Source organism: Spea bombifrons, chromosome 4 (genome assembly GCF_027358695.1).
Source record: "Spea bombifrons isolate aSpeBom1 chromosome 4, aSpeBom1.2.pri, whole genome shotgun sequence".
Classification (NCBI taxonomy): Eukaryota; Metazoa; Chordata; class Amphibia; order Anura; family Pelobatidae; genus Spea; species Spea bombifrons.
This window is the reverse complement of record NC_071090.1, coordinates 27,500,358-27,520,663: the sequence shown is the minus strand read 5'-3', so window position 1 is coordinate 27,520,663 and position 20,306 is coordinate 27,500,358. Positions and strand designations below refer to the sequence as shown.

Sequence of the window (20,306 nt, the reverse complement as noted above, 5' to 3'; positions counted from 1 at the left end):
GAAACCTTGATTCCTCTGCCCTTAATTTTATTTCTCAGGGAGATTGACACAGTTTAGGGTTTCTAGTCACAAATCTGTAAATGTGGTGTGTGTGTGTGTGTGTGTGTGTTATGCACACACCCTCACACTTGCATGGAGTCTTTGAGCAGGATTGTAGGTGTAGCTTTTGTAAGCATATGAACAGCTTTCAGCCACTGACTAGGATGTTATATAATTATGTACTTGGCAATTGACTAGGACCACCCTTAGGTAAAATGGTGCCCCCTCTAAACGCAACTAATTTTCCAATGACCGTGCTCTCTGTGTCAACAAAACTGAGTAGGCAGGAGAACAGTACGTTCATGTTTAACTTGGTGATTCTTGTTTAAAGATGAATCCAATAAGTGAATCCGGCACTGAAATGCATCAGCTGTGTATTTTAAATCATCGAGCTCTGTGAGATCCAGAGCCCAAGTTCATATTTATCATCTTCTGCTAAAGGCATATCATCATTTTCCCTCCATTTCTTGCATGGGCCGAAAATGCAGTGCTATCCATAAGTGTCTTCTGCAAGCTACCTTCAGTGGCACCTTTCACAACTTGGTGTCCCATTCCCTATACTGAGCCAGTGTACACTGTTGTGTTTGGTCAAACCCTGAGAGTGGAAAATAACATGGGTATTAAAACAAAAACACATCTAGATGTGTAATGTTGGAAAGTACAAGTCTAAAGCTGTTTTATTTCATTTGATCAGCCATTTTGATTCTGTATTTTAAGATATTTCACATCATCTGTTACAATTTGTACTTTTTTTCTTATGTTCCTTCATTAAATTTCACTTTTATTTGACATTGTGGTTGTGGTTTTTTTTTTACCCCTACTGGGAATGTTTTTTTCTGTTTTGTTTTTACTAGAAAAGTATGTAAAAACAATTTGAAGTAGCCAACCTTTTGAGGACTGTACCTGAAATAGAAGAAATATCTTGAACGTATGTTGACGGGGAGTAGCTTAGATCAACAACTGTCTAAATGGTTGATGTTACGTGACACAAAGAGGTTGGCTGTTAGGAGTTTTCATCTACAGTTGCGTGAAAAGGCTTTTCCCCTCTTTGGTGTTCTGCGTTGTTGCATATTTTTCCCTTTTATTTTGGTGGGCTGAAGTAACAGATGACACCAACGTTTGATGTATATTGATGTGGTAAGTAATCAAACGTGTCTCTTACATTGTTTAAAATGTTTTTGCTCCTCCACACCAACTTGACCCAATGAAATGGATTATAAGGGTCATGTGTTTGAAGACCTTGAACAATGAGGACTAATAAGGGCCACAATATAAACTGGCTAACAGATTGAAGCTATAGGTATGTAAGGTTTCAAGCCCACAGTGTGCCGAACACAAAATACCTTCCTGAGCACCCCTGAAAAACAGCTGTAGATGCATATTAGTCTAGAATCAGTTTCATAATCATTTATAAAGCTGATGGTTTGGTATAGTAGTAAATCCTCCCGTAAGTGGTTGCCCTGCCAAAATCATCAAACGGCAAGAAATAAAACCATCTGCCACACAACAAAGGGCATCCCGCAGAAGAAGGCAGAACAAGGCAGTCCTCTAAAGCAAGTCTGAATCGCAATGCTCGGGAAGGCAAAACGTTTTGGAATGGCCTAGTCAGTCTTGAACCCCTATTTAGGAGATATCAGGACCTGAAATGAGTAGTATGTTGAAGACCCACAACATTTAAAGCAGCTCTGCATAAAGGATTGTACCGCCATGGCATTAATACAGTGTTTGAGTTTAGGTATTGCTGCTAAACCTGGCCATAACCTGATTTTAAGTCTCAGGAGGTGATTATTATTTCATACAGGACTGGGTGTTGCATCCGTTTCTCTGATAAGTAAATGCCAGACATTAAAATTTTCTTCACTTTGCATTTTACCCAATCTCTTTTGCTTTACAACCAGGAATATGCAATGCACACAATCACAATCAGACGGGGGCTAATACAACTTTTTGTCCATGGGACCAACAAGCCGTCTCCTTAAGAAGGTGGTAGGATTTGATTTTCTCCCGAGTATACACAAACCGTGCGATGGCTTATTAAATATCATTTAATATAAATAGGGACAAAATTTTAAGTTGGTGAAACATAGGCTGGAAATGTAAAAGTGATCTGGATCATTACTTGGACTTACAGTATGCTAATTGGAACATTCATATGTAACAATTGCACACATTAAGTGCTTTATGTATATTGCATGTTGTCAGCAGGCTGTGAAGTAAGTATCCTTGACGTCTGCTAAAGTATAAGCGCATATAACTACTGGAAGTAAGATGTACTGGCAAAAACAGTCCTTGTGGCACCTGTTCATGGCAGAAGGAGATTTAGAAATCTAATTGCAACTCTTCTTGCACAGCATTTAGAGACAACAATGCAATCAGTTGTATACGAAGTAGTAAGGTTTAACAAAGCAAAGAATTCCTTTACATTGCCAATATAGTTAAACTATTTTTTTTTTTAATGTAATGTAAATTGGACATAAAAACAACTGCATTATTTTTAAGGTCTTTAAACCCCCCCCCCCAAAAAAAACCCCCAATGTATTTAGGATAAGTTACTCACACTTTCACTGGAGTAGATGGCGGGGGTCCGAACTGTGCAAAACGTGAGCCCTCTCACCAGAGGCTGGCAAAGTGTCCACTGCCGTAATTTATGGTGTCAGTCACCCTACCAGCTCCATCCACAGGCAGAATGGACTGCCTGCCGGTGGAAGGAGATCGATGCCCCTATTATGCCAAAATAAAGGGTTCCTACAAACCTGTTTCCCTGCTCCCTCATGGTGATGAGCTTTGGGATATGATGTCATATCCCAAAGCTCAATACTGAAGCCACATGCACCACAGGGAAGCACTGAAATAAGGCAGTAGGAGTAAGGGCGGTAAAGACAGAGGAGAAACACAGGATGAGAGAGGAAGGGGAAGATGAGATTATGAGAGAGGAGACTGTGAAAGTGCTAGGGCAAGTGTAAGCAAAGATGATTGTGTGTAAAGGCAAGTGTGAATATGGATGTATGGATGGATGTATGTATGCGTGCATGTATGCGTGCATGGGCAGACATTTGTAAGAATTGTTTGTATGGTTTGACAGTCTTCCACTACTATTACTGTTTTGGGTCTAAAGGGTATAGAATGAACCATATTGTTTTAAATCAAATACTATATATAGTTCTTTCCCTTGACTCCAGCAATGAACCTTGTCTGTGTCTATCTCTGCTTCAAACCCCGAACCAGAACACACCATAGACGTTTCATATTCACAGACACTTAATCATAGATTATTAATGCATTTCTAGTCTCTCGTGTTGAGATATCTAACTGAACACAATTTAAGTGTTTAAAACATTATTTAGAGTACCTCTGTACCTAAAGGAAGTAGAAAGTTTCACAAGATGACACATTAAAATCTGTGTTAAAAAAATTATATATATTTACGTATATACATTTAACATTGTACATCGGTCTATTGTCTGATCAAAGCACTCTCCATTCTAAAAATTGTATTTTATATTTATAGTATTTTGCCTCTTTTTGGATTTCATAAACAATTTCCCAGTTAAATTTTGTCATAGTAAATAGTGTAAATCTTTCATCTAGTCCAGGGGTGTCCAACCTGCGGCCCTCTAGCTGCTGCAGGACTACATCTCTCATACTCCTCAGCCAGCCCCTTAGCTGAAGGGAGATGTAGTCCTGCAAGCAGCTGGAGGGCCGCAGCTTTGACACCCCTGATCTAGTCAAACAACTTTTTAAATATTTTACTACAATTGAACAAAATTGTATTAAAAAGTGTTCACACCAATTCTGGTCCTAACACATATACAGCGACTCTAGTTGGCAGATTTTTTTTTTTTTTTATAAAGTGCTTTTAGATCATGACACGTGAAAACAGAATATTGAAAGTCGTTAACACAACAGGTAAAGAAAGATACAATAGACTGCACAATTCATCTTAACATTTATTTAGAGAACAAAAGTACCTGCATTAATATCTACAATATTCACAGTTTGTAACAGGATATGTTTGATAAAACAATTTGAACATGGCAAATCTTTAGTACAAAAAAATAAATTTAAATTAAATTAAAAAAAAAATGGCAGCACCATAAAATGTCACAGCCATTATGTCATTTAGAGACTATTTAGACAAGGGTGAACAATGGCATCTAGGGACACGTAAAAAGTGCGTTTGTAATGCAGCCCCACAGTATAACCTTCTATACATGTCACTGTAAGAGGAGAAAAGATGGTTACCCTCCCTTAGACCCCACAATTATATATATATCACACACACACCTAATACTGTACAGGGACAACATTTCTGCATAGTCTGATTTGCATTAATATGGGCCTGCTTACATCCAGCAACCAACCATAGGCAACATGCACTCCAGTTATTCTTAGCTACAATACAGTATACAGTGAAAAAACTATTAAAAAACAAGTTTCAACAAATAGAGGAGCCTACACTTGGCACTTCTTAAGTTAAACAAAAATAGAAGAAAAATGTATCAACTGTAAAGTGTAAAACAAACCGTTAATTAAAACTAAGACCTTTCAACACATCAAGTAGTAAAATAATGGAACCTAAATATCTTTGGTGTTATCAATTATATATATATTTTTTTTAATTAAAAAAAAAAAAAAAAGTGTAAACCCGCTTTACTTCTCTGGCTGGTACTTGTCAGTGCCAGAGCATTGCGGAATACACTGATAGCCAAGTAACATTTAATACAAAATAAAAATATGTATATACACAATCCCTGAGGGTTAAATTTTATCAATATATTGGCTGGCTGTTTTATAGGGATAAGTAAATCTATTAAGAAGATTCTAAAGTTGACTTCAGTCTATTTAAAAAAAAATAAAAAAAAATTATATTTAAACTTCTAAAAGTAATTTTGCATTCAGCACCAAAATACTACTATCTTACAGAAAATAAAAACACAAAGGGCATGTAACTATCTATGGCACAAGAATAGGTTTGGCAAGCCAAGGCTGGTTTTGAGCTTCTACCGTAAAGCGGTTTTCTGTGGCAATGATTCTTGAAAGGTCATTTCTTAGTCAAGCTGAGGAGACTGCAAGATGGGGCATGGACATTGTCCTTCCTCTAGCTGTGACTTACTGCCAGTCACCACTTCATTTATCCTGCCACGATCCGGGATGTAGTCTTCGTTATACAGGTACTGGAATCCATCATAAAACTCATCTGGCTCCATCAAATCTTCACAAGTTGGATCTGTCTGGATTAGTGCAGCTGGAAGGGGCTGGGTAAATTTCATATTTACCCTGGTCACAGGCTGGGAAGAGTGCCCTACTGGAGACCAATACGATAGTGAAGGCCTGTGGTGAGCATCAACGTCTTTACTGGCAGAATAGAAAATGTATACAGGGTTGGACGAAGTATGCATTTCTAGGTGCTGGTCTACCATTTCTTTACAGCAGATGAAATCTGTGCTTTCAACCTGCAAGAGAATATAATTTTACAGTATTTTATATGCATACACATAAGTAGACCGTGTTCCATATCATAACGGTAGGAAGACAAACTATATTTTAAGAAGACAAGACCTGTTTGATAGCACGTTAAAAGTGTGCCAAGCATTTGTAGTTAAAATCTAGATCCAGAAAGCCAACAGGACGAACATTAAAATAACAAAGGGAAATTTTGATGCTTACCTTTGCTTTCTTCAACAGATCAGAAATAATAGGGAACCAGTCAGCAGTCATCCTCTCCAACTCCAAGGTGATGATCACCAAGGCCAATGTGGAGCCTCTAAACTGCAACAGCTGGTGGCATGCCATGCAATGCTGCACCTGCCTCGTCAAGAGTGCTACATGGCGAGAGGGATTCATTTGAGGAATTCCATGGAGGAGGTGAGGCCAGCTGGACATCACCATAGCATGGAACTGAAAGAAAAACAAAACAAGAATTGTCTACATGTCTAGGTCAATTGTCACCATCATTTGCTTAGGTTGACCAAACACGACAACCAAAATGCAGTTTACATCAGGAAGGACACAGTGTGGATTCTTTTTAAACGTGAACCCATGCTTTCATCAATCATTAGGCCTTCAAGCTTCTATTGAATGTAACAGCAATATGTTCTCCAAACATAAATAACCACTTTATTGTATTTCCTTGCCTTGTTTGGTTACCATTGCTTAGAAATACAGAACATCCTCCAAAGCTGATAAGTTATATAACAATCAGAACTGGTAAAGATCACCTCTTTGAAAGTTGCAATGAAAATATTTTTATGAGCAACATCCAAACACTATTTAATGTCATTCCTCGACCAAGAGTGGATATTCTAACCATATAGCCCACCACGAAGGAAGGGATGGTAAAAGAATTACAGTTACATGTCAAATTAGGTTTTTACATTACAATTTAAGGAATTGACTCAAGAAACGGATAACTGTTCTATGGCTATGTGTCCAAAATTGGCAATGGACTCGGAGGTGAATATTTGACTGCATGCCAGCCACAGAATAAATAGAAGTCCAGCGTTAATTGAATTTCTAACATAACCCGATAGAAAAATCTGTAGTCTTAACACAGAGTATATGTGGGCTGCCGTAAAAATAAAATATAAAATATATATATATATATATATATATATATATAAAAGCGTGGTCATGGCAAAAATAGTTTAATCAGTTACGATGGTTTTAGGTTTTCCACCTCTGGCCCACTTTATAAAAAAGGAGAAAATATAACCAGATTATGTATTAGCAGATGTGCTTTAATAAACAAAAAGAGAAGCCTATCACACTATTTACCATAGATGTAGTGCAAAGGTGTCTGGCAGTAAACAGGGTTAAGATATTCAGCCAGTGCTTTCTTGGTACAAATAAGGTCTATTTCTCTCCTGTATAACACATTTTTGCCTTAACATGCCAATAGTCCCTATCCTGTTTGAATGTGCCCAACTCTTCCAGTAAGGAGCAGATGATAGATTTGTTGGCCTTTCCAAACTCAGAAGATAATGTTTTAAGTGCCAGAAAACAAACAAAAAGCTCAGACACCAGCGTGGAAGCATTTCTTGGGGCTGGTGTGTAATGTAATAAAAAGAAAACAGCTTTCTATGTACAGTATTAGTCAGAAATATTTTTGCAAAATGATAAAAAATATGTCATTGTGTAGGAAATAAGAGGATACGTATAGATTTTTTAAATTAAAAAAAACAAAAAATATAAAAAATTTAATAGTGTCAAATATTGGCTTTTTTCTGTGTAATTCAGTAACTAGCAAGTAGCTTTTAAAATGTAGGTTTTATTTAGGATTTGCAGGCGTGCCTATGTGTTTATCTTGTTGAACAAGCTGCTTCCACAAGCTGCAGATTCTTACAGTGTTTAAGAAGTCCACTGGGGTAGCTGTGTACAGATCCCATTGCAGTTTATCCAGTATAATTCTTTCCATCCTCAATATTTCAGCAGAGGAACACATACTCCCACTCTGCACAGCGAGATTCTTCACCGATGGTATTACCTGTAACGAGCAAACCAATAAATAAATAAAGCTGAGCCAAACTTCCTGGGTTGTGTTTGTTTGTCTGGATCCAAATAAAGAATGAGGGCACAAGTATTTATGGATTCCCCTGACCAATGCGCCGTCACAGTAGGACATCTAAGCCCTATGGTTAGGACTTCCTGTTCTGAGGTTATTACATATCCTGCCATCACTCCGAATGTTCTGTTTTAGCAGTCTTCCTGTTGGTTGTTTTGCAAACCCTACTGCCTGGAGCTGTTTAGTTGCATTGAAAGCTCCAATGCTGGCCGGCCCTTTTTTTACCGAGCAACTAATGAACTTAAACAGGTATTACACCCAAACAGTACCTGAAAGCACAGCTGAGAGGATGATGAAGACAACACCAGTACGTTAATAAAGATGTCCCCATCTTACATTCCCTGGGGTTAAGGAAGACTTTGGTGCATAGCATTGGGGGGGCTCTTATAATCAAAGTTAACTCTGGCTGCACAAAATTATACATTCCTCATTACACTACAAAAACACCAACACTTGTCGCCAAACCTCAAGGAACAGATGCAAAGTACTAGTTGTGTCCCATATTACATCAAAGCCACCCGGAAGAATCGGCCCTAGTAAACATACACACACCTATATCCTTCTCACTTTGCTCTCTAGATTCACAATTGATTGGAGGTGAAATGATTAAAAGTTATGTTCTTGCAGATTATTGCATGCAGACCTCAATACACTCAGAGCATGGTAAGTAGACGACACAATTGAAATGAACCGGAAAGATATCCCGTCAATACCGCATCGAAACTAAGAAGTACATGGGCCAACGAAAAGCAAAAGTGTGCAGCATCCACACAGCAAAGTCATGCAAGTTTTGTAGCAGGTATGGATGATCTGGATTAATATGGAATTTATCCTACCTCATCTTCCTCATTGATTTTGGCTGCAACATATAAGCACGTGACCGCAATACAACGAAGGTACTTCGCTTGTACCTAAAAAGGAGAAAAAAAAAACATGAACAGAAATAATATTAAAGATAGTCAATGGTACTTTCAGCTACGGGCCACTGGTAAAAGCTAAAAGGTCCTAGGTTTAGTTATACGTAGGAACGGCAGTCGGTATGCAAGAAAGCTACTTAAAGTTGTCAAAATATCAGCTTTGTAGTACCCTGCAGCTATATATAAACACACAAACAAAATAAATAAAAAACAAAAGCAAAATATGAGAACGACCTCAGACAAATCAATTTTTACAAACATTTTTAGAAATATAAATTTTTAATGATTTACACAGCACCATCATATTCCACAGTGCTGTACAATCTAAGCACATCTGTCAGAAGTACATAGCACACCCCCATGTAACAAAGTGTTTCCACGGGATAAAATAAAACCACAATTATTAGGTCTACCTTTACAGTTGCTAGCATCCGATTGAGAACACTGACGGCCAGGCCAAATGTTTCGGGGTAAAAGTGAAAGAGTGACCTCAATTCCTCTATCCACAACACTGTCTGCTCATAGTTGGCTGGAGAGATATCTGTGCCCTATGGTAAGTAAAAGAAGAAAAGAAAGAAAGAAAAGGAGTATTAATAACCATGCACATGGCATGTAACAAATCTTGTTGCCAAAATACATCAGTGCACCGAGTGGAAGTAAAGCATTATGATTTAATAGATGAAAAACCATGAAGTAGTTCAAAGCAAGCAGCTGTTCAGTTTATGCTTAAGAGAGCAGAAAGGCTTGCTTCAATGGGGCAATTCTAATCATGGAAAAACAAGAATGCATGCAGACAAATGTCTTTTTTTAATCTACTGGATCTTTCCTATACATCTAAATACCAAAGCAATATTACCTGGCACAAAAATACGAACACGCGGTGTGAAAACCAAGGTGGCTGTACACCTAGATTTTCTGTAAGCGAGTAAGGATGCAGCCAAATGTACATTAAACACACAAATATATATTTTTATGGTGTAGTCATATTCCGTGGAGCTGTACAATGGCATTTTGTTTGGCTACATTGATCGTTCTAGTAAGAAGGACGACATTTTTTTTCTTCACTTAGTAACTTAACGTCCATTCTGAGAACCCTATACGTCCCGCACACACCTTAAGATTGGAGCCCTCGAAGACGGGTGCTTTCCATTTGCTGGCTTCAGCCTGGAGGCCATTTTCCAGCAGTAGCGCGAGGCGCTGGCTCGCAGACAGTCCAGTGCACTTCATGGCAATGGATGACTTATCCAGTTTCTGTGGTGGGCACAGATATCTAAGAGTTAAAGGAAAAACACGTTGAAGCATAAAACCAAATAGGGAACGGCATGAGGAAAAAGGGACTTATTGCTACAATAATTAAGACTAAAATGTTCTCAAAAACCTAATTCCAAGGTGTTTTAATGTATTATAAGCATCACAAATCCACAGTAACCAATAAAATGCACTAAAAAGCACCTTTCTCCATAAACAGCAGAGACTGCCTCAAATCTCAGTGTAGAACAATAAATAATGTAATAAAGTTTTTCAAAACCCCTCACGGGAGCGGCCATTTTGGCTTCCTGTTCAGGTTCTGCATCATTATACTACCCCTATAACATAACCAACACATTAGGTTGAAGCTCAATGCATCAGTTTTGTGTTGATGTGAGGAGAACGAAGATGATTTAGGAACATAAGAACACGAATGCCAGTTGTACCACAGACCTTAGCCTCCTTAGGGTAAAAAACAAACTACCTCCCAAACAGCCACACAAATGGAAGAAACATGTAGCTTTTATACATTATATTATTTAAAATACATTGAAGGAGTCAGCTTTCCTTTAAGGCTACACCGACAATAGTATAGATATTTTTCTAATAAAATCTACACACGCTGTGGCAACACAGCAGGGGATATCAGATTCTAGGTGACATCTAACCAGGGTAGCTGGGTGCCACCTCTACCAAGCACCAAACCAACTAAAAGACCATGTGACAAACTGACAGAGTTTGTCCCCAAAGAATGTGCTATATACCATGGGGGTATAGAGATCTATCAGACTACAAACGTCATTAAACGCAACTCCCATCATCATTCTTATTACCAGTAAAAAGGTTTTTTATTTTATTATAGAACAGGTCTAATTTTTGTACAGTATAATGTTTTCAGGCAAATTCATTTTAGCCATCTGTTTTAGTTCTCTGGTATCCTACCCCAATCTACTAGCACATAGATGGCAACGTTTTTTTTTGCACAAAAATCAAGTTGCAGACCCTAAAAGGTGCCAACACAGCATGTTGGTGCTTATCCCTGGTATAGTACAGAGTTGTTTTCACCCTCAAGAAAACAGATACGTACTCACAGTGCATACAAGTGTGAGTGAGATAGAGATATATATATATATATCACACACACTGATGGAGGATAAATGTAGCAAATTGTAGAATAATCTGCATAATGTGTAACCCTTTTTTCATATTTTATGGAAGAAAGGGTAGTGGCAGAAGCCACCAAAACCTTTCACCCATGCTGTTTAATCTCAATGTACATAAATATATTTAGATTAAACAGGATGGTTTCAAGGTGTTTGATGGCTTCTCAGATGGAACCCGTGTGCTGCTGCTGCCCCTATCTCTCTTCTATTTCATTATCTCCCCTTTCTTCATTCCTGTGGTGGGAGTGCGGTCAGTTGTGTTTCAGCGATCCATTGCAGTGTGCACGGCTTCAGTGCTGAGCGCCGAGATATGACATCAATAGCTGTTATGCTTCGCGAAACAGACTTTCATATGAACAGACCTTGTGCTCCTCTAATTTTGGGCCGCGTGCCACAACATAGGCCTTGGTGTGCCCTATAGGTTTGCCATCGCTGTACTAGACTAATACCAAGACCCTAGTTACTTACTACCTGTGGTAAACAAAAGAGCTTATCCAGCCACTCTGCATAATGAAAGTCTATGGAGGAACAGACTTCATTAGCATTGCCATAAAGAAATAGCTCAACTAAAATCACATGACTGACAACAATGGAGGCCTCCTAGTCTGCCAATAAAAAGGAAGCTTATTGGAACAAATCGACACAAAAACAAGTTTTTGGCAAGGATAACCTAAGTTACTGTATTTTATGCTACAGGAGAAAATGTCCCCTTTAAGCAGCCGGATAACAGTAGTAATGCTGTGTATTTATGACAAGGACTGCATTTTTAGAAAAGCTGGCATGGACATAAACAAGTTATTTTAAAAACACTGTTATAATACATTAGCCTAATAGCCCAGAAGTAAGGTTCCAACCCAGCAAGCATATTTTAGCAGTAGATCTTCATGGCTGGCTGGGTAAACGACCTATGAAATTTCAACATACTAGCCCTTAATGGGGTTTAAGAGCCAAAAACTAAAATCCATAGCATAAACCAGAGAGATATAAAGTAAAATAAATAGACAAGAGGAAGGTACCACATAAACATAGTAGGGCACACAAAGCAGAGAAAAATGGGCAGGGAGCGGGAGTGTCAAGACCCCGCTCCAGCGACCGGAGGATCCGAGTCTTGACCCGGAGAAGAAGTGCTAACCCGGCAATCTCCCCGTCAAACCCAGAGAGTTCCCAGGTATGGTCATTGGCCTTCTACAAGGTGACATCTGCCCAAAAGGTCAGGAAACACCTTCACAGACACAATATTCCCCCAGCACAACTTGAAAGCCATAACATCAATTATAAAATCCCCGTGACACAATAAACCCCAATGTATTTGGCAACACGATTGGTCTAATAACAGGAGCTATAATTTTGTTATTCTGCCTGTAACAGATCTCAGTACCCAGAATGGTTAGATCTGTTAAAGTCGGCTTCCTCCGCTATTCTGACCACTGAAACTCATGCTTATTATCCGCCGCGCTACCGTCTTCCTCTCAAGAAACATCAGCCAAGACTAGATTCTCGAGGGTAAAATCATGAACGGCGTGTAATAGGAAAAACACGGGTATTTAAACAGTAATTTACAAAAGTAACAGCCAAACACACATAGTTCTCCATCAAGTCCTCCTTTGCACACGACTCAGTAATTTGCATTTGGCCCACCTTCGCCCAATAGGGAGTCACTATTGTAGTCTGTGGGGAAGATAATAAACAATCCTAGCTGGATATCACATCTTGGCACAAATACTGGCCATAGCCGTCTCTGTCCTGAAAGTCCTGATCTGATGTAGAGTAACACGCCACACATAAACCCCCTCCCAAAACGCAGGTACCCCAAATCTGTGTCCGAGCTCCATAGCCTTTAGAGTCTCTGGTAATTGGGGAAACGTTGCACTCTGTACCAGTGGGAAGACGTAGTGTCCTGTGCCGACCTCCCCAAAGACAGAACCCCTTCCAAGGCCAGGGTCCATAGTCTGTGGGGAGGAGGCTGGCCCCCAGGCCCCTCTAGGAGCCCAGGACACGGAGGCTTCCATGACACTTCAACTAAGGATGCCGTGACATACTTAAAAAGGCTGGTGTCACCATCACAGCTTTAAGCAAAGCGAAATTAACGTAATAAAACTACCGACAGCTTGTGTAACTGTTTTGAGAGTATTAATGTTCGCGGTTTTTTGACTTTGTGAAATCAGAGAACCATGGCAAAAAAAAAAAATGCCAAAACTGGGATACTAATATCCTAAACTGATGTTATTTCCCAACCTCCTTTTCTCATCCTTGGAAATCCTGCCTGAACCAGCTACCACAAGCGAGGGCCAGTAACATAACAAAGGGAAGAAATCATTTCATGGGGAGTAATAATTATTCAGATACAGCCGAAGAGCAGTTAAGCTGCCGCTTACAGTACACATAGAAAGCAGGTTACCAATATGTATATGCGGCTGGGTTTATTCACCTTTAAAAATCGCCAAAATCCAAAACGTAATCACAAATCTAATATTCGGGGAGAAGTGACAGACCCATGTTAAATCAGTGCTCGCTCTGCATCACGCAACTAATCATACGTTTGCATATGTCTAATACACAATTTCACAATATGTATGCAAATTTTGATCTATGAATGTTGCACAAATCCATGAGACGCCAATTTAACACCAGGGATCAAAATAAGCATAGGGTCCCTAATACATTAATGGAAAGGTTTTCCAATAGATACAAAGAGCAGAATAATGGTCTCTGTACTCCTCCTGCAGAACAAGAAGCGGGGAAACCATAAGGGGAAGTATACAGCGGAAACTGCCCAATACATAATAAGGTGGTGTCTGTATGCACACACGCTAATACATACATACTCATTTTTATATATATATATATATATATATATATATATATATATATATATATATATATATATATATAATTTTTTTTTTCCCCCACACACTATAGATGTGTAAGCATTGATAAGATTGTTTATTACCGTACTTCCAGGACTATTAAAACATATATAAAAGATAAGTAAAAAGTTGTTATCTTGTGATCTTTCAGTTGGTTTGGGTGAAACTAGATCATAAAGAGACGAGTTGTATTTTAAGAGGTGATGATTAGGAGAGGGTCTTTTAGGGGACCGTTGGACCCCCCCCCAGTTGTAGTGATGTTAGGGCGGGACAGATGCACAGAGAACCCCCTTACAGTTTCCACGCAAAGTCTCACCTCTCCAAGGCAGCCAGCTGGGTGCAGCGAGATCACGGAGACCAGCACATACCCCACCCGAGATCCCAAACTACTCCATTATCGGTGCGGGTCCGAGGGGGTCAGCTGGGTAAAAAGCTCTCGGTGGGTTCGTTTCTGTTGCCCCACAATCTGGGGACATATCAGGGGGCTGAGTGCAGGCGCAATCCAGCCACAAGCTGAAGGGGGTCATCGGCGGAGGTGAGCGATCGGGGGGTTCGCTCGGGGATACGGCTGCGGCTGCTGTATGGGAGATCCCAGGATCGCTTTTTGTTTACAAGTTTAGGAAGATCCCTGCTCGTAGGGGTGTTTGAAAAGCTTAGGCCACGCCCACTGGGTCGCGTCATGGATAACGTGACCTCCAGCAGGTCTGCTATGCCCGTCGTTTACACAGCTGTGCTGCGACTTAACATAGCGATCGTATTCATTCATAGCAATAAATCCATTATTTTAATGGCAGGGGTTTTAAGGATGTATCGATGCTCATCAGGCCAAATACATTTGTACATTACACATATATATGTTCCCTATCGCTCCTCTTCTTCATTATACGGGCAAACCTAAAACCAATCCCTGCCCCTCTCGGTGGAGACTCCATACGATTTTAAGGACAGATTAGAATGGGCCAATCCTATGTAGCTGCTGGTGGTTGGTAGACCGGACTCAGCTTCATGGAGTCATCGGGCTTCCCAGTTATTATTTTGGACCCCACAGACTGTGCAGCGGAGAAGGTGCGCTTCTCCAGGGAGGAAAAGTTACACTTCAGCCATCAGAGGCAAATACATGGAGGACTTCATCAAAAATCCCCCATGGAATTACTTTCGTCCCCTGGACCCAAGCAACTTGGCTTGCAGGAGATGCATTTGGGCAACCTCAGAATTCCACGCACATGCATGCGCAGAAAGCGTTCCTGCAATTGGCTTTTGTCACAATCCCAAACTTCTCATTACAGCTAGTATTTCAGGATGATCACGGTCCTCAGCGTATTAAGTTGGCCTAGGGCCACTGGTCAAGGAGGGGTAGCCATAGCCCCATTGGGTGATCAGGCTGCTCTGCGGGTTGCTTGCAGTTCCCCTTTTGCACTATGGAGAATTTCTGCTGTCCTAAAAGTCACAATAATGGGTTTCTACATTTAATGAAATACACTGTCCTCCTTCTACTTGCATAAGGAGCTGTGAGCGCAATCACAAAATCACATACAAAGCCTGGATAAAATGCCTAGCTCTGATTATTATTATTATTTATTTTATATAGCACACAGTCAATATAGATGGCACAGTCAATATAACGGACAGAAACAACAGGTGAGGAGGGCCCTGCTCAAAGGAGCTTACAATCTTATAATCACACCCCTGCTGTCTAGAGCATACGAGTATTGGTAGCCAATTTATTTATTAGACATACCCATGAATGATGAAATAGTGTAATTGAATGCAAGAAAAATGTAATACTTGCCAACCTTCGGTCCTGAATGTCGATTGTGATATCACACTCAGCCACAAATCCGACCCATGTGGATCAAACCACACGACAAGGATAACATTGCACAAACAATTCTGTATAAAAGGATTTTATCTAAATGATCTGGTCATCTTACCTATAACCAAGGACACGTCATCACATAAAAGGCAGGAAAGGAAGGGCCTCAGTCCTTCTTACACAGTCCTCGGTGAAATGAGAGATATGGGCATATGCTGCATTCTTCCTAACAGGCCGTCTCTTGATGAAATTCAATCTGCATACCCTAGTGTTAAAGTTAAATAATATTTATAATAATAAATAGTTCAAAGCCGTCTTAAAAAAAAAAAAAAAAAAAAAAAGTAAAGGTGTGGCTCTTAAGCCACCTCTCCTTAAAGTATCTATCTTTGGCTAGTTCACATACTGGGAGTGCAATAATACTTGGGTGTAATATAAGGGTGTAAACCCAGCTGCCAATGGATTTTCAATTACACCCTAATCATTGTATAGAATCCATAAATCAGTGGGAACAAGAGCTGCAATGCAAAAGGCTAGCTATCACTGCCCTAAATGTTTGGCGTAGATTATTCCTACACTATACCACCTGTAAAGGATTAACCCCATGTATTTGTACTTGGCTGCCATGATTAAATTAGCAAATTGACAGCAATGCATGTACCCTGCAGACATACAGATCAGTAAGCAAAAATACCATTAGTTACAAAACCAAAAGATAATAACAATAGTGATTAAACGCTTTGATGTAGAATTTGGTAGTGCCATATGCTGCAGCACTACCAGATTTGTATGTTTGCCAGTTCAGAAGTTTATTTAACGGTTTTACAAGAGGCAAAATGAGATTTTGACCATACTCCATGAAGGGGTAGAGCAGGGCTAGCTTTGCCAATGGGTATGGCTAAGCATGATAGGGAATAGCAAGACTGGGAAATAGGTAGAAGAAGACAGAGAGTGGGCAGAACAACACACTGCCTCTAGGCAATCAAAGACTGGCCTTATAATAACCTTCTGGGGGTTTTCTAGACATTTTCCATCAGTTTTTCATACTATCATTATTATGTTTTTTAGCACATCATCAAAGTAGACACCACAAGTTTTTGTTCTGAAGGATGCCTGAAATACAAACCCACATATTAACTAAGTGGCGTAACAATCATGGTCAGGGGTCGCAACTGTGACCAGGCCAGCCATTCTAAAGAGCTTGCGACTACTTGTCCACCCCATTAAAGCCACTAGGTGGGGGTAATACCCACGGAGAGTGTAGAAATCATCTGATCGAATGGCACAGACAAGCTGTTAGGGGCATTATCAAACCGATGGCAAAGATAGCACAGGCAGGCTGTTTTGGACAAAGATGGAACAGACAAGCTGTTTGGGGCAAATGTGGCACATGTTGCTTGGTGAAGTCAGGGGGGACAGGGCAATTTTTGCACTGGGGGCCTGTGGTTTCTATTTACGCTCTTGTGGTCTATGTGACCACAATTTATTAAAACAAAAGAAAAAAAGGAATTTCACAAGCCTAGTTCTGTCTGGGTCATACTGCACTGTAACCCCTGTCTTCCTGCCTTACAGTATGTGATGTTCACACTGTACAGAAGTTAGGCAGAAATATCTGTTTCATGGAGACACCGATCTTGTGGGATGACTGGTGGGGTGTCTAAGTGTGCAAATAAATAAATAAAGCAACAATACAGTTGTCAAATACACCATATCTTAAAAGATTATAGCACTATTTAGAGAGCATCCAGCTTCTTGTACCGCAAAAGACAAGCACAATAAAAAACTTTTAAGTAATGAATCTGTGCTTTTTTAGTATTTATCTTAAGAGCACTGGGACCAGACATGAAGGGTACCCAAGACCCACCAATGTCTTACAGCGGCCACACAACACTTTCCAAAAACTAAAGGCTTCGTCCATTACATTAGAACATTATTAGTTAACATGGTTTCGCTAATAACAATAACACTTACCTTGATGTATATTAAAGCAGCTCTTGACATCCCTGTGAAGAAACACGAAACACAAACAAAAAAACTTTAACTGTGTTTGTGGGTAATATAAAACTGCTTAACTGGTATGTCAATACTAGCATTAGCATGATGTGGACACAAAAACGTCAGTGTGTGGCTGTGAATAATACGGTAGAAATGTTACATTTGTTGTTAAATTTGTCCACGCCTCCTAATCAAGTCCGGATGGACTTATGACTAAAGCACTGGAGAACACACCTCAAAAACAAGATTCCTTCCTACTGTAATTACATGTGTGAGTGAGGTAAACATATTGATTCCGGTATCTCTTTATTTTATGTATGCTGGTAAGCGCCTTCATTTATACTCCTAAATAATAATTTGTATGCATTAAAAATAAAATAAAGCCTTGATGGAATAGTTTGGGCATCACAATCAATAGGCTGCCAGCTAGATATCGATTAAAAATAATTCAATGTTTAGAATAAGTATGCAGGGCTGTATCTCGGCCGACTATGTCTAGGCCTGCAGCAGTACTTTACAGAGGGCATAAAATGCCGCAGCCGCCGCCACCCACCAGTTCAGATGCCCCTACTCACCTGAATTGAGACCAACAGCTCAATAATTTACATGGGTGGCGCTGCCCACAAGGATTATTGAGTTTGCACTGGGAAGCTGTTTGGGCACGAAGAGGGCAGTGGGAAGCTGCTTGGAGACAAAGTTGGCAGTTATAAACTGTTTGAGGACAAATATGGCAGTTAAGCTGGGGACAAAGGTGACACTGTTAATCCATGTTGTACATATGGCACTCACAGGCAAATATAGCACTGACAAGTGACAACTGGTGGTAAAGATGGCTCTTACTCCCACATATGCACAAGCTGGATTGATATTTAAATTGAATTTGTATTATTATTTTATCTCTTAATAATAATAGATTAAACATTTGAAATGGTGCACAAAACATACAAGTAGGTACTCACAATCCACGCTCAATATACGGCGAGGAAGAGGTGGAGCTTAAACAGGAAAAGGTATAGCCCGAAGAGGGGATAGGCTTAAAAGAAGAAAGGGAGGGTCTTAAATATGGCTTGGACAGGAAGGGGGGGGGGAATTAAGATTAGGGGGTGCAGGGTGTTTGGTCAGGCCTAAGGCAGAACAAAATCTAAAAACACCACTGTAAGTATGCGAGTAGTGTCATGTATGGTAAAAAAAAAATAGTAAAGCACCTTTTTTATCAATTATCAAAAAAATATAACTTCTTAAATTAGTAAATATTCCTTATCAGACATGTTTTATTGTGGCATATAAATTATCAATTTTTACTCTACTTCCACCTTTTGGAACTAAAAGATAAAAGAGGAGAATAAAAAAAAGAGTACATCATAACAGTGAGGGTACATCTTAGCACTGAATACTCAGGAGTGCATCAAATATTTAGTGGCTGGGCCGTCATCTGAAGTTTTGAGGTCCCTTACAGTCAAATGGTCTGGGCCCTAGATGACCCTCCCTCTACACCACCAGGATTTTTTCTTCTTTTCATATGGTGGCAAAGATGGAGCAGTTTAGGAGGCAGACAAGCTTTTGGGCACAAAAATGGCACAGAAAAGCTGTCTGGGCACAAAGATGGCGCAGCTAAGCCGTTTGGGGGCACAACAAGCTGTTTGGGCACACAGGTGGCGCAGAGAACCCGTTTGGGGACAAAGACGTCATGGAGAATAGCGATGCCTCTACCAGTGAGGGCTAGGGTGACATTTTATTTCTGCCATCCAAGGACACAGTATGGAGCGGGTGAGATCACACACACAGGTATTTATAAAATACATCATATTACATTTTAATACATATTATATAAATGATTCGGAAGCCTTGGGAACCATTTTGATTGGCTGGGGCCTCCTACACCCCAGTGGGGGCTCCTCATCCAGCCTACTCTAATTAGATATTTTTTCTTAAATGGAGGGGGCAGCAGGGCCCTTTACAACTTTCATGTTTGTATGCCCCTGATGGCGGCCCTGGCTCTAGGCCCCTAAATTTAGAGGGCCTATCTGTGAAAACAAGTCACAATATATGTCGATGTGCTATTTTGCTTATTGTCATAAGCTTTTGTCATGTGTGCATAAATCTCTCCCCTTCATTCTTTTTTTTTTAAATATATATTTAATTTCTTTATTGCAATTTCAAAAGATAGTTACAGACACATAAAGCGCTATAAAAAATATTTGTAAAAACATAAGATTTTAATATCACATGTAATAGCAAAATAAGCATACCCACACCCATACCTAGACATACATTCGTACTCCCATTCTCAGCATTTAAATTAGCTTTGCTCTCCCCTACATCCTTCATGTATATATCAAGCAGATCCCTGGCTTCTTTTAAAGCAGCCAAAGTAATTTTAACAATGGGCCACTAAGTTACAAGCTACTTTCTGTGAGGGACTTGCATTGAAGGGATGCAGTCATGAGGGTACCAACAGCGCTCATGATTTGAAATAAACCTCCCCAAAATCTTTAAAAAGTCTAGTTGCAAGTAATAGGAGGGAATACCTGTCTAGGAATAAAGTGTAGCTGGAGCCCCACACATGCTAGAAAAAAATGCTTTGTAGGTGAGGCACAGGTGGGAACTTGCATATAAAATAGGTATGTCACGGTGGTATGTCACGGTGGAAGTGGTTTAGATGGAAATGACCCTAGGCCTAGGGGTATGTAAATGGAGTGGGAAATC

At 39.8% G+C, this 20,306-nt stretch overlaps 2 protein-coding genes and 1 long non-coding RNA gene across 4 annotated transcripts in view; 2 read left to right on the top strand and 1 right to left on the bottom strand.

Annotated features, from left to right (window-relative positions):
• SEPTIN8 (septin 8) overlaps positions 1 to 6,183 on the top strand; it is a 39,531-nt gene extending 33,348 nt beyond the window's left edge. Inside the window, exon 10 of one of the 2 annotated variants that reach the window (XM_053463331.1) lies at positions 5,725 to 6,183. In XM_053463331.1, the coding sequence (XP_053319306.1) occupies positions 5,725 to 5,887 (163 nt within the window). In that variant the 3' untranslated portion in view covers positions 5,888 to 6,183. The remainder of the gene's footprint in view (positions 1 to 5,724) is intronic. The other variant, XM_053463330.1, reaches the window with a different exon arrangement.
• A 48-nt stretch (positions 6,184 to 6,231) lies between these two features.
• Positions 6,232 to 7,567, top strand: LOC128491142 (uncharacterized). The gene is made up of 2 exons (XR_008354012.1): positions 6,232 to 6,405; positions 6,539 to 7,567. It is a non-coding gene; the product is annotated as an uncharacterized LOC128491142 (long non-coding RNA).
• Positions 7,254 to 14,442, bottom strand: CCNI2 (cyclin I family member 2). Its single transcript, XM_053463342.1, has 5 exons — positions 14,112 to 14,442; positions 9,631 to 9,787; positions 8,931 to 9,065; positions 8,437 to 8,511; positions 7,254 to 7,522 (listed from the first exon to the last, which is right to left on the bottom strand). Exons 2-5 carry the CDS (start codon positions 9,742 to 9,744, stop codon positions 7,307 to 7,309), a joined length of 540 nt encoding a protein of 179 aa, XP_053319317.1. The 5' UTR covers positions 9,745 to 9,787; positions 14,112 to 14,442; the 3' UTR covers positions 7,254 to 7,306.
• Between the last annotated feature and the right edge of the window lie 5,864 nt (positions 14,443 to 20,306).

What these genes read in the sequence shown, in the direction of transcription:
- CCNI2 (XM_053463342.1), bottom strand. Translation starts at nt 9,744, where the DNA reads ATGAAGTGCACTGGACTGTCTGCGAGCCAGCGCCTCGCGCTACTGCTG. An exon ending in GGATGCTAGCAACTGTAAAG is followed by an intron (nt 8,512 to 8,930) that starts GTAGACCTAATA and finishes TCTCCTTTTTAG; the next exon opens with GTACAAGCGAAGTACCTTCG. An exon ending in AAATCAATGAGGAAGATGAG is followed by an intron (nt 7,523 to 8,436) that starts GTAGGATAAATT and finishes TGCTCGTTACAG; the next exon opens with GTAATACCATCGGTGAAGAA.